Raw genomic sequence first — 13,830 nt, 5'->3', positions numbered from 1 at the left:
ATAAAATCATCACCCTGTTTCTCATCACCCACTGCCAGACGGCAGCACCCACCTCTCCATCAGCACACAGGGGTGCAGGAGTGCTCCTTGAATCACCTGGGAAAAACCAGCGCTGGGTTAGCTGACTACTCCTGTAAACCACCCTGCCCACCTGCCAGCGGGTGACCCCCAGGACAGCCACCTTCCTCTGCCACTGGTGTGCCGGAGACCTCTGAACACAGCCAGCCCACCCCATCCCACCTGGGCTGACCTGATGTCCTTGATGGTTGCTCGCTTGAGGGGGTCAACCTGCAGCATGTGCATGAGGAGAGTGGCAACGGAGCGGTTGAGGTATTCGGGGATGTAAAACACACCTCCCCGGATCTTCTTGAAGAGGGTGGGGACGTGCTCATCATCGAAAGGCAGAGTGCCGCAGAGAAGGGCGTAGAGGATAACGCCGCAGCTCCAGATGTCCACCTCTGGGCCCGCGTACAGCCTGCACGAAGGCAGGGGCGGGCAGGAGGTGTGTGTCCCCCCCCCATCTTTCTTTCGTTAGGGTGCAGGTCCCACTGGGGACCCACTGCCAGGTCCACCGGGGCCAGAGCTGCAGCCCACCCCAGGGCTGCTCACGTGGATGCCCCCAACCAAACCTGCCTAAGCCAAAATCACTCAGGGGAGAGGGGAAATGATATGGCAGAGCTGGCACTGGCTGCCCACACTCCTCTGGATGGCCGTGTACATCCCTGCCTCTGCCAGACCCTCCAAAAAAGCCAAACCCCACATTTCCAAGAGCTCTGCCAGGCTGTTTGCTCCTTTGTCCCAAGGGCTCAGCCAGCAATTTCTGTTCATTCAGTGAGGCAAATTAAACAGCAGCAGATACTGTATCTCTGAGTGTTTATTTTCAGGTGAAGTTTGGGTGCTGGTATGCAAGGGCTCCCGCTTCCGACAAGCTGCTAATGTGCTCCCTGGCATCACCAAGTTGGGACACCCCAAATATATGAATTTTGCTGCTGTTTGCTTGCTTGCTCGATTTGTTTATCCTTTTTTCTACAACCGATGCTTTCTCAGAGATTTTGGGAGGCAGTGCCTACCCTTGGGCCGTAAAACCCTACCAAAATACAGAGGTTGAAATGGAAATACAGAACTCTTCATGAAACCTCATCATCCTGCACTTGCTCCTCCTGAAAAGCACTGCCGCAGACACACCAGTGTACTAAAAGCACTGGTCATGCATGCAGTCATTCTCTGAACATCACCAAAACACCGGCTCTGCTTGTCCAAGGGTGAGACTTTCCCTGCTGAGGCCAGGGACAGCAGCAAAGTCATTTTGGAAATGGGGACAATTAACTAGATGCCCCCTTGGTCCTGCCGCCATGCCCGATTCCGACAGATAGGAAGCCTGATTCTTTTGCTGATAACCACATTGCTTGAACAGCTGATTCGACTTTTAAGCCCAAATGAGATGCACTTTATGACTCTGAAACCTGAGCTGTCACGCTTTCCTGCTTTTGTGCTCTACCCAGCAAAGGCAGCAGGAGCCGGGAACCAGCTCAGCCCTGCCCCGCACACCCATCGGCAAGGCATTCCTCCCGCTGCAGGAACAGCAGATCATGCCTCTCCCCCACAAATGCAGCTCTTGTACAATGTTATAGCTTTGAGAAGAGGGCAGCCTGGCATATAATTCAGGGGTATAAAAATCAAGGATCACTGATACTGTAAGCCGTACCGATGCGAGAGGGCTGCAGCAGTAGCTGGTGACAAAGTGCAATGTGTAGGTTTGGTTTTGTTTTTCTTTCTTACTTTTGTTGTTAATAAGCTGTATTGCCTGTACCCTTGGAACGATCAGGCTCTGCATACAGGGACTAAATCCTTCTTGTTAATCTGCCATGCGCCCTGTCTCCTATACGAACTGAAAATAACGTGCTGCTGGCCTTTACTGAAAAGGGCATGGAAATAATATTTTTTTGGAATCGCAGTAGGGGTTCTGGCTTTGTCCCCCTCTTGACAATGAGGATTTACTTGTTTTCGCATGTAGAGCTGTAGTCGCAACAGGGTTTTTGGATGCTGGTCTAATTCCTAGGATACTCTGCCAACACTTGCAGTGGTGTAAACAGGGATAAAATAATCATAATCGCAGTGAACACACTTTGATCAAAACGTTGTATTTAAAAGCTACAGTTACAGGCAAAAATACGCTGGATTAGGAAAACTAATGCTCATGCAAAGGGCGATTCAAAAATACAGGGCAGATAATGAGATGGGCATTTTTAAGGACCATACAGAGGACTGAAAACTTGAAAATTTGTATTTGCAATCCTTGCTATGCTATTATAGAGAGAGTTAGGGAAATAAGTACATTCTATGTAACTTAGGTTCCTGACAGTAAAACATAGGAGCTAACACTTCTGCATCAACATGCTAAAGTCCAATTCAACCTTGCAGAGTGCGTTCGACATGCCATGTGTTGTACAGATGTTGCACGCTGAGAGATGCAACCACACTGGAGGTTTGTCAATTCAATTCATCAATTCAAAACAAAGTTATGATGGTTGAACCTACTGTCACGAACAAAACCCCTAGCTTAAGGAACCAGAAAGGGAAGTGATTAAAGATCTTCCTGATTCTTCTTTAGTGAATGGTTTTCCTCATTAATGCTGTGTTTTATATTATAGGTGGGCAGGAGAGAAGGGCGTGGCCTGGAAAAGCCTTTCCATCTGAAACCTCAGTATTTGCATCCAAAGAGTAATTTTCACCCTCTTTAATTAGCAATATAAACAGTCGACATCTGCTATTAATAATTCCTCCAAAGTAAACATCTTTAGCAAAACATGGTTTGCTATTACAGCTACTGAGAAATGTAATAACCAAGAAAACTTTCAGATTTTTGCCAGTAGATTCATCCAAACATACAATACAGGCTGGAAGGATTCAGCTGCTTTTACTAGATGTGCAAAGCTGTTTCCAATCCCAAGAACAAATTTAAAACCCATGTGCTCACACAGGCTCTGATTAGAAGTGGAACGTCCTACCTTCCAGAGATGACTTCGGGGGCTGCATAATTTGGGGAACCACAGCTGGTGCGTAGAAATTCGCCATCTGACATCATGTTGGACAAGCCTAAAAACAAGATGTTTACTACAGATTGATGTTCAATGTGAAGGTCCAGCCATAGAGGGCTCCGTGTCGCACAGAAGAGGACAGGTATAGCAAGTGGAGGCGGGAATTTGCAGGGGAACTGTTGACATAATTTAGATAGACTCCTTTGAGCTGATTTGCAAAAAATAATAATAATTATTATTGTTATTGTTGTTATTATTGTTATTTTCACATCCAAGCAAGGAATATTTGATCCAGGCTAATTTTGCTTCTCTAAGTTGCAAAGCACAGAGCACAGAGGAAAAGAGACATAATTCATCTCAGAGCACTTACTTTATATGGGAATTGTGTGGGGCTGTGAAATTAGTAAATCTTCAAATTATCACTGCTAGAAAGGACTCACCGGGACCGAGCTGGTAGCCCAGCTATTTCAATGGATTTCAATCGGTAATGTCCCTGAAAGACTCCTGTTACTGCTCATTTGTAAAATGAAGTGAGGCCAAGAGCACGTGGCCGAACGTACGGAGAACATGCATGAAAATAAACACACACAGCCAGCTCACCCTGGAATTAACTGCACCGAGTCTGTCTTAAACATAAATTAGCTAAATCTTTATATTAGGTGATTATACTAAAACATAGTGAAGATTTGCAAATTACTTTGCTGCTCCATTCTTAATGCCAGTACAGAAGCAGCCTACAATAAGTAATCCCTGCTTTTGCAAAAAGGCCAGTGTTTATAACTGTGGGCTTTTCAGGTAAAGCAACTGCTAGTGGTTAGGAAAACAGGCTCTGGGTTTTGTAAGGCGTGCTACACAGACACGCTCTAGCAAGCGCCTCGGAGCTGGCTGCATTTCTGGAATGCTGCTGGGGTCACATACCAAAATCGGCTATCTTTGCGTTCATGTGTGCATCCAACAGCACGTTCTCTGGTTTCAGGTCTCGGTGGACAACCATGTGTCTGTGGCAGTAATCCACCGCGGAGAGAATCTGCTGGAAAAGGCGTCGAGCTTCTGCCTCTTCAACCTACGGACGCAAGGGGAAACAGTCCTGAAGGTTGGTCTGCATGCAGAGCTGGCAAGGGAAGGTTTGACTTAGCAAGGAGCCAAAATGTTCCAGGGTGCAGAGAGAAAATCACAGCGTGCTTGTGACCAAAAGCAGCAAATAAAGCACATTTCTCCCCTTGCATTTTATAATATGCTAGTGTTTGCAAATGATATAGCCCAGAGATGAAATTAGAAACCTAAATTTAGCTGAGCTATCAAGAAGAACTTATTGGTGGCACCTATGAGGCAATGGCCTGCTGTCCCAACAGGATGAGTTCTGCTATACAGCACATGCAGGTTGAGGCTGGACAAAACACCGCAGAGGATGCTGCAGGGAGCAATTCCTCATGGACAGATGGCTTTAGAAAAAAAAGCTAAAGGTGGAATATTGTGATGATTTTAATTAGCGATATAGCTATATTAGCTATAAAGTTGTAGGAGCTATATTAGAGAAATTATATTTAAAATGATGAAGAGACTGATTATTTTCACTGATGACTTCCTAAAGAATCTCTTCATGAAAAATTTAGTTTCTGAATGCAAAAGTTCAGAAAGGATCCAAACTAGTCACTGAAAAGACCCAGATGGGTAAAATGTGCTGGAAATCAGAACTGTACGTAGAAAAGTAAATGGAGTCAGCTCCATCGACCAGTGCATTAATCTATACCAGTTTATTGTAAATGTATTGATTTTTGTAGTACAGAGAGGAAAAGTATGATGGGCTGATCCTTCACCTGAAAGCCTTATTCTGGATGTCCACTTCAGCCCATTTTTATCTCCTTGCCCTGCGATTGCTCCCTGCCTACAAGGATGTCCACGGGGCAGACACTAGTGATTTTCTTTGTAACCATAATATCACATTTCACGGGCTCAACCTACGTCTCAGGTGATTTATACCCAGCAGGATTACCGGCATTTGAAAATGTTGTTCAGATAAGCCACATCCTTAAAAAGTCTTCAGAAAACCTGACGTGGAGCCAAGGGGGAGACGAATGACCCAGACGGAGAGCACACCGAGTGCTCTTCCCCTCCAGTGCCCTGCACACACGTAAATCTGCTGCTGAACTGTGGGGGTTTTGACAGGCAACCCATAGCTAAAAATTATAAAAATATGCTAGTTTTCCAAATATTTGCACTAAGCAACATGTTACCTTGGATATTTTGGTTTGCGTATTGAAATACATCAGAGAACATTGCAAAAAATTGCATGCAACTTTTGTGCGAGCCGGGTACGAGACACTCCAGATGGGATTGCTGTGAAGCAACTTCTATTTTGGGCCTTAACCTTAACCACATTCCCTTTAGCAGTCGTTTTGCTTCTGAACACCATCCTCTTCCCACACAAGCGTTTGGGCTGACACGGTACTGGCACTTACACGTCCGTGCTTACAGATGTAATCAAACAGTTCACCGCCAGATACGTATTCCATGACCATAAAGAAGTCCGTTGGCGTGCTGATGACCTGGTACCTTCAAAAACACAAACGGATTTCGAAAAAAAAAATTAAGAAGAAGAGGGAAAGGCTTTTAAATAGATTATTAGTTTCATGTCAAACCTTAAAATAAGCATTTGTTTGGATCTTGCATTTATAATTGCTTTCCACTTCTGAAAAGCCATCTCTTATTTCAAGTATAACCTTTCACTTGTCTATGAAAGGATCTCTTTAACAGACCTACGGTTTTTCTTCCAGCTTTTAAATAATCCTCTGAAATCTCTGCCAGACAATCCCATCACATTTAAGACTGTCCTGACTTTCAGATTCCCATTTTGGCTAAGATCTGCAACAACAGCTTTAGAAATGAAGGCTTTGTTAGCTGGGGGCAGGGAGGGGATATATTTGGTTTCCCTCACGTCAAGGATAAAGGAAATAAAGAAGAACTCTAGACACTAGAGGGAGCTTCTTTTGGAAAGGTATAGAAACAAAGATGAGCACCCCAAAAGATCACAGCTATTTTTCAAATATTAAATCCCTCTATATTCTAGAATGGAGGGGGGGGGACACGACAGTATCACCCTTGACTCACAAATTTATTCTCCATTTTCATTCAAAATGATCCCTAAGTGCTGCAAACGCATTTCACTGTCCCAGCTGGTACAAACTGCCAGTGATCAGCTGAGGTCAATGCAGCTACAGGAATTCATAGCAGCACCAGCTGAGACCCCCCTCTGTTTTATTTCAGATACATTGTTGTTTGCTTTTTTTTTACAGCTGAATTTCTGCGGGTTGTAATTTGAAACAAACAGATTTCAAACAATTTTCAGAGATCAGCAAGTGAACGGGTGATAGCCCCATAAAAATCAATAGGATCAACTTAATTTTTCTGAAGTGCTTTGGTCCCAGACATCTAAGTTATTGTTAATTGCCCTATTTCTTTTATACATATGTAAAAAGCTACGAAAGAGGAGCTTTATGTACCATGGTCGTCTCCTCACCTCTTTTCTTTATCATTGTATTTCATGATTGCAGTATGTACCACAGAACACTGATATTGTTAAACTGGGTTTAATTTTTAGGCTCTAATAGTTTGACAAATGTGTGAACAGGACTTAACTTGCAGGATGCTGGATGCACAGCTGAGGACTCTTGCTGGCTTTTTCGTGAAATAATACCAATTTGTACTCCAATAAATCCATGGAACTGTGAAGTTGCTCTAAAGTCAACAGTTGCTGCATGGTTAGTTATTTAGCTGTAGAGAGAATTTGTTTTCCCTTGCCTGTAAGTCCCAGGTATTTGCTATATCTCATGCCAGTTTTAAGGCTGACCTAAATGTCAACTTATCCTTGCAGTTACCATTCAACAGCTTTCTTTTATAGAAATGCCAAAGAAATTATCGAGTGCCTCATTAATGTGGGCTGGCTGCACAAACTGGGGATTGAGAAGGAATCCCAGAGGCTGGAGTGCAGGTGCTGATTTACAACTTAAATTCAGGTTCATCAGAGTGGCAACTGTGAAAACTTATGTCTGAATAATAAATTTAAAAAAAAATGTTCCTTTAAGCTCTGGATAATCAGGCCATTAAAACGTAAATCCTATTGACTTCAGGCCAAGGCTTCACTCTACGAGCCTGACCGTGCCGCAATCCCTCAGGCACAATTCTCAGCAGCTTCAAGTCCAGAGATATCAAGCCAAAAAGGGTCATCACAAAAACTCCTAATAGCATCCCAATGGATGGTCAGGAAAGCCCAGACCCTCTCTACACACCTTTATAATGGCCTCTGCATGGAAGAGAGGGCGGCTTGGACAGGTTTAGCTGAGCAAAACTTGATGCAGGGACATCGGTCTGTTGGCTGTTACAATAACCCAGACTCCCAGTGGAAGAAACATCTTCCATCATTTCACAAAGTGTTAACTGTGTCCCATGTAAGTTAGTGGGAGACTCTCAAAAAGCAGCGTTTGGCTCTAATGTGCAAAAACTTGACCACGCACCTAACATTTTCTACTACTCCAAGCCATCCCCTGAAACCCTTTCAACTGTGTATGTGAAGTCTTTGCAGATGGAGGAATAAACTGAACACGTGGCAGAAAGGGTACTTACAGTTTGATAATATGAGGGTGCCGGAAGAGTTTAAGGTTTTGAATTTCTCGTTTGATCTTCCCAACCACATCCAGGCTGCGTATTTTCTGTCTGTTGAGTATTTTTACTGCTACTTTGTGCCCCGTCAGCTGGTGTTCACCAACTATTAGAAAGAGAGCATTGCAAAGTCACTAAACAGTGTAGCAAGATTCATATAAACAGTTTAGGACACTGTGATTTACAAGCAAAAAGCAACTCTTGAAGGGAAAAAAACCAAAGATGAGGGGTTGAAATATTTTAAACTTGTTTTTTGTCTCTTCACTTTATTGTTTTCCCAGTGGAGTCATGGAAGACAGAAGAGAGGGGACTTATCTGCAAAAAACACTCAAGTAAATAAAACAGAGTGAGTTACTGGAGGAGGTCATACCCAAAGCTAATTTGCAAGGATTTACAGCATGTAAAAGCTAGATCAATCAGAAACAGATATATTTAAATGGCAGAGGAGAATCTCCACCAGAACACACTGGTTGATTAAATCCCTAATAAACCCAGTCTTAAAACTAGACCATCATACTTCTTTTAAAAAAATGATATAGGGATTTTCCCTGCCCAAAATAGGACTGCGGGATTTGCATTACTAAAATGAACTTCTATTTATACTTTCTCAAGCGTGCTTCTTGGTTTGATGACAAGCTACAGGAACACTGCTGGACTGCAAGAACAAATCTGGTTTTAGAAAAGATACAAATTTCAATATGGGTTTTTATAATATGCACTTGGTGCATTAAGATGCTGATGTTTATCTCCTGTGTACAGGGACAAACAGTAACCACAAACTGGGAGTAGCACCACGGTCACTGGGGGAATTGCACTAACTTAACAATAACGTGAAATGAATTCAGCATTTGATCCATTTGTTATCAATAAACAGACTATACAAAAAATAAAAAGCTCCTAGGAAGCAAGATTTATATTGACGTTAACAGCAGAAACTGCTTGAAAACTGTAAACTGGATGTTTATATCTAAAAGGGTTCTCTGGCCATGAGCTACCCCTTCTCAGTATTTTCTAATGTGATATTAAAAATGGTGACATATGGATGGTTTTCTAAAGAATGCACACAAAACGTGCTTACAGTAAATATTTGTGCTTTCTAATTATGAACATTACCCTTCCAGTAATAACATAGAGCGCAAGGAGTTAATAATTATGTGCAAAACTTGTTATTACATTATTAGACTCTGTAATTTTGGAGGCTTTAATGAGCTGATCAGAAGCAAACGGCATAAGCAGATGGCATGAGAAGGGCAGGGCAGCAGCGCCGGCACTGCTTGGGGCACGTGAGGTGACTATTATTAGCCACCAGATAAGACCTGCCAGAGATTCTTTCCTCAATAGGAGCATCCTAAAAATAAAACACTTTACTGCCCTTGAAAATTAAAGCACCACTTTGCATGTCCGTTTTATTCCTCGCAATACTTAAAACTACTAGATGAAATGTAAATAAACTAAGCTTTGCAGTATAGATGCAATTTAGGGATTAGCTGAGGGCTGGAGGAGGCAGATAATTCCTCTTCTGCAGTGCAAGGAGAGTGCCGTAAATAGTCTGAGGAGGCGTTTTCCCTGGTGCATCCCTGGGGAGAGGACAGCAGGGCAGTGTTGGGCCTGCCCCGTGCTGGGGAGGCTTTGCTGGAGCAAGACTCTGCAAAGCAGCGCACGTGCAAAAGCATGGTCAAGCTTTACTGGGCCTTGCGAGGGGGCCGGGGTACAGCCTGTTTGGTCACTGCAAGAAATTCTCCCCAAGGCATGCCAATTGTCTTACAAAGGGCACTGATCTCTCTTTGCCAAGGTTGTCATGGTATATGCATGGCATATGTTACACTGAGGAGGCTGAGGAAGGAGTGGCAGAGTGGTCTAAGACAACTTCAGCAGACGTCTTTGAGATCAAGTCTTTTACCAGCAACATTTGATTTGGTCAACTATAGCACTGCGCTACCTCTGCTCTCTCTTTCCTGGGAGCATGAGAAGCTGTACTTTAAAAGCTGCCCTTGATTCATTTAGCTCCATTAAAGAATTATAATGCACTAAGCCATTAGTCGGGAAACTGAGGAACAGCAAAGCAAAGTGGTTTATCACCGAACTAGGAATAAAATCCTGATTTCTGCCATCCTTTGTTTCAAGACAAACCCTTTCTGGCCTTACCCCAGTATATGCTTTGAAAAATTTTTATTATACATTGGGAAAAAAAAAATAGTCATGCCCTGAATGAATAAGTATTGGTTTTAATACCATTGCCATTAGTTCATCTCCTTTCCATCCATGACAAACAATGTGTAAATCTGCGAAGGTTTGCTAGCTCAAACACATTAATAATTAAAAATAAACAGTCTATTTTGTAATCCATCTTTTGCTTACAGTAAGCATTAGATACAGAGATATTACTGTTTCAGTCCCCAGTGGCTTGTTAAGCCTACTCAAACGCCTTGAGAGACAGAGAATATAATTTGCTATGTGGTGGGAGCCTTTTAAGCCTTTCAGGTCTCTCCAGCTGCAGCCTGTAGATGCAGGAATTTTAACACGGGGCAGTAAGGACAACCTTCCCTCTACTCACGGAGTCGCTGTCTCTGACCCCATGTGCTGGAGCACGTTGGTGGTATGATCCAGCCCCAGGATGAGGAGCAGTGGCAGGTCCCATGCCTCCCACAGGCATGGAAGGGGATGCTCGTGCAGCTCGCCTCTAATGGGTTTGTCCTCTCCTCGCCCCAGGGATGGGCAATGGTGGTCTCGGGTGGTGGTGAGGAAGCCTTCTCCTTCCCTCTCCCTACCTCCTGGATTAAAAGCCCAGGGGGAGGAGGGAGGGATGAGTGGCAGTATTAGAAAGGTGATTTGAGCGTATGTCTTGTCTTTCAGTGACAAGCGCACAGGTAAGCTCCACTGCAGCTTAAAACCAGCAACCAGGGCTCTGTTGGGGTGAGCAGGGGAGATGGATTCAACACTGAGACGACAAGCAGCACTGCACACTGTGCCACAAAAAAACCCCCAGCCATAAGGGTCAGGTGGTAACGCTGACCCTAAACTCCAAAAAATGGCACCAAACGGGACACGGTGTGAGTGTCCTTAGCTGCTACCCCATCTGCTTCCACGTGTGACTGCCTGGGCATGAGAACGCTTCAGCATCAGATGCTATTAAGGAAAGAAGGGAAGAGATATAATAGAATTAGTTTCTGAAAGAGGACTCTTCTAATTTAGCTATTTTTATAAGAGAAAAAATGAGGAGGAATAGTGTTTATCATACCGTAAGCTGAGATAATCATTAAAATCCCTTGACAGCATGTTTTTTTTACAGCAGGTACCAACGAAGCCTACCTCTGGGTGCACGTTTGAGGCAGCTCAGGTAGCACAAGCAGTTAACATTTTTGCAAATGCTTCAGGGGAATGTAAAAGTTTAGGGAGGGGTGAGAAAACTCCTTTCCTATCAGCTGCGCTGGCCCTTATCTTAGCCCAAAGTTAAAAATGAAATCCATCCAAAGCATATATTTAGCAGCACTGTATTAATTCTGCCCCAGTGCCACTTGCTATATGACATATCATCCTTTCTTTCCCTTTCCTTCATCTGTTCAGTCTCTTTTAGTTTATCTTCCCTCCAACACAAGGTTTGTCCTTCAGTGGCAATGGTACAGTGCCTGGGAAAATGGGATCTGACCCCGACTCAAGCCCATGGAGGTGCCATCATAACCAACATAAACATAACCCAAGCACTGACGGTCCTTGAGGGACCACAAATTGATCACCTTGGTGGCCAACAAGCATTGGGTAAGAAACCACCAAGTGGCCACCAGGGACATCATGTGTGGCACCACATGGAAAAATATTTGTGTTACTCTGCAGAATTTTGACTTAAGCTCTCCAAGCTGCAACCACCATGAACCTCATTGTGCGAGGGCTGTGGTCGCGGGGAGAGATCTTTGGGGACCCGCAGGGCGGGATATGCCCAGGACAAACACAGCAGCAATTTGTCTAATCTGTTCTTACCAACCACCAGTGGAGGAGATGCCACCTCCTTCCTTCATTACTTCACTAAACTCAAAATCCAGGATCATTTCCACAGTTCTATTTTCTGCAAATTTATCTTATCTTTGGCCTGGAGGACAGGGAAAATAACTATCACCAGCTCTCCCTGCATTTGGCAAAATCCTGTGTAATAATGTTGACCCTTGGCATGAGACCTCCTATCCATCCACTACATTCACATCCACCAGGTTAACTCCTGCCATCTTCCTCTCTTGTAAAAAAATGCCGCATTTTAATCACCATTTCCAGCTGGAATTTCAGTATTATCACCAAAATCCCGCTCTCATCTGCCAACCTATTTGCTCCCCTCCATGCCTTGTATGGTCTTTCTATAAACGAGATCAAGGAACTGAACGGGCTTAAAACTAACTGTCTCTTGCAGTGTTTAGCTAGTTTTTAGGTGGATCAGTTCACCGATGACCCAGGCAGTGCTGAGCCGGAACGAATATCCCAACAGGGCAGCAGGGACTTTTTCTGTCATATCTCTGGTTTCTGATGGCTCAAAGCGACTACTCACCTCCAGCCACAAATCCAAACTCCGGTTAGTACCCCATCATCACTAAATCCTTCCCTTCCATTGCCATCTTTTTATTTCCGTAATAATTGTTATCCTTAAAGTTTGTGATTTATGATTTCTTTGAGGAACAAAGTCTTGTACAAGGCAGAGTTTGAAGAAAACACATCAGCAACAAGAAACGTCACTGATGGCACCAGCCTTCTTAGGGAAAAAGCAGTTACTATACACAACATATGAACTAATCAGGCCAAAATCTCTTCACTTCTCTCATGTTTCTTGCTAAATAGGGTGAATACAGGCTTTTCTAAAGCTCATTTGATTAAAATACTATAATTCTGTCTAAACAGGAAATCTAGTTTCTTCATCTCAGTTTCAAATCTCAAGTCCAAATGTCACCTGTCAGTTGTAGGCAAAATATTAAGGAAAAAAATATATAAAGGGTACTACTTACCCATAAAGGATTTTGAGCTAGGAAATCTCTTTTATGTTATTTTAAATGTTTCTTTGGAAACTGTCAGTTTTTACCAAAGTCGGGTCATATGTGGGGTGGGGGGGTGTTTGTGGTAGGCACTCCTGAAAGGTAGTTAAGGAAAAAAGGCTATTGTTGGCAGGCTTAATTTGGTCCACAAGAAAAAAATTGCCTCTGGAGCACTTTTTGAGGTCTGCTGGTATATGTGAGTGATTTAAATGGTCCTTACTGTTAGAAGTATTTACTCCGATAATTCTTTAGTCAGTAAATTTGTGGTTTGGGATTAAACACAGCAATATATTTTTAGGGGCCTGATTAATGGTCACAGGTGGATTTAGCTCCAGTGGTCGCGGTGGTTTCTTTCCCCTGCTGTCAATTTTGGTTTATTTTAAAACTCCAGTCGCTGAGTGCGGGCACATTACCCCTTCGACCAGCCACAGCACTGTGGGTAACCTCCCGGCAGGGCAGGGGGACACCGAGTGGGGTAGCTGCTCCGCTGGCTGGAGCTAAACACACGTCCAACCAGGAATCACAGCTATCCATTTTGCTTAGACAATAAATTTTGTTGTGGTTTGTTTTTGGTTTGTTTTTTTTTTTTAATATCATGATTCAAAAATAAAATTTGCATGTAATGGCAGAATTCACAGGAAAAAGAAATAGAAATATTTGGAAATCTTAGAGTCAGGTAAAGCAAAACCGGTGCCTTGAAAATGCGAGTTGACTACTCTGGCATGAATGACAAAGGAATCCCTGTGTATAGCCCAAGCCTGACCCGACCCCTCCATTCCTGCCTGCTGCAGGTCTCAGCCCCGCGGGAGCCGCTTCCCAGGCTGCCAGGAAGGCTGCTCTGCTCCCCTGGGCGATGTACAGAGGGGCAGCAGAAGAAATCCCTTTTGCTGCCGGTTCCTCACGCTACGAAGCGCCTGCCATCCCTTTGGAAAGGAAGGGGCAACAGGGACCACGGCCTCGGCACAGAGGTGGAGGATGCCTGGTTTGCTGTCCAACCTTCCCATCATCTTCCTCCTAGTTCGGGAGGAAAGTTTTGGTGGGTCCTGCTCGGAGCACCGGCGCCGGAGCCTGCAGCAGGCAACGGCAGCACGCCGCCCTGCTACCGAAAGGCGAGGTCTGCATCTCCC

General features: G+C 44.0%; 2 protein-coding genes across 2 annotated transcripts in view; one reads left to right on the top strand and one right to left on the bottom strand.

The window, feature by feature from the left end:
• Positions 1-10,501, bottom strand: part of PRKAA2 (protein kinase, AMP-activated, alpha 2 catalytic subunit) — a gene marked incomplete at its 5' end in the record, with an annotated part of 18,922 nt that extends 8,421 nt beyond the window's left edge. The window contains 6 exons of the mRNA XM_009319850.1: positions 251-475; positions 3,009-3,096; positions 3,957-4,101; positions 5,498-5,591; positions 7,659-7,800; positions 10,249-10,501. Coding sequence (XP_009318125.1) covers positions 251-475; positions 3,009-3,096; positions 3,957-4,101; positions 5,498-5,591; positions 7,659-7,800; positions 10,249-10,501 — 947 coding nt within the window. The remainder of the gene's footprint in view (positions 1-250; positions 476-3,008; positions 3,097-3,956; positions 4,102-5,497; positions 5,592-7,658; positions 7,801-10,248) is intronic.
• Positions 10,502-11,308: 807 nt separating this feature from the next.
• The window catches only part of PPAP2B (phosphatidic acid phosphatase type 2B), a 79,118-nt gene continuing 76,596 nt past the window's right edge, over positions 11,309-13,830 (top strand). Inside the window, exon 1 of the mRNA XM_009319849.1 lies at positions 11,309-11,450. Coding sequence (XP_009318124.1) covers positions 11,309-11,450 — 142 coding nt within the window. The remainder of the gene's footprint in view (positions 11,451-13,830) is intronic.

The sequence above is a fragment of the Pygoscelis adeliae genome, unplaced genomic scaffold, assembly GCF_000699105.1.
Source record: "Pygoscelis adeliae isolate BGI_AS28 unplaced genomic scaffold, ASM69910v1 Scaffold181, whole genome shotgun sequence".
NCBI classification, from domain to species: domain Eukaryota; kingdom Metazoa; phylum Chordata; class Aves; order Sphenisciformes; family Spheniscidae; genus Pygoscelis; species Pygoscelis adeliae.
The sequence above is the reverse complement of the archived record's forward strand: the minus strand, read 5'-3'. Positions and strand labels throughout refer to the sequence as shown.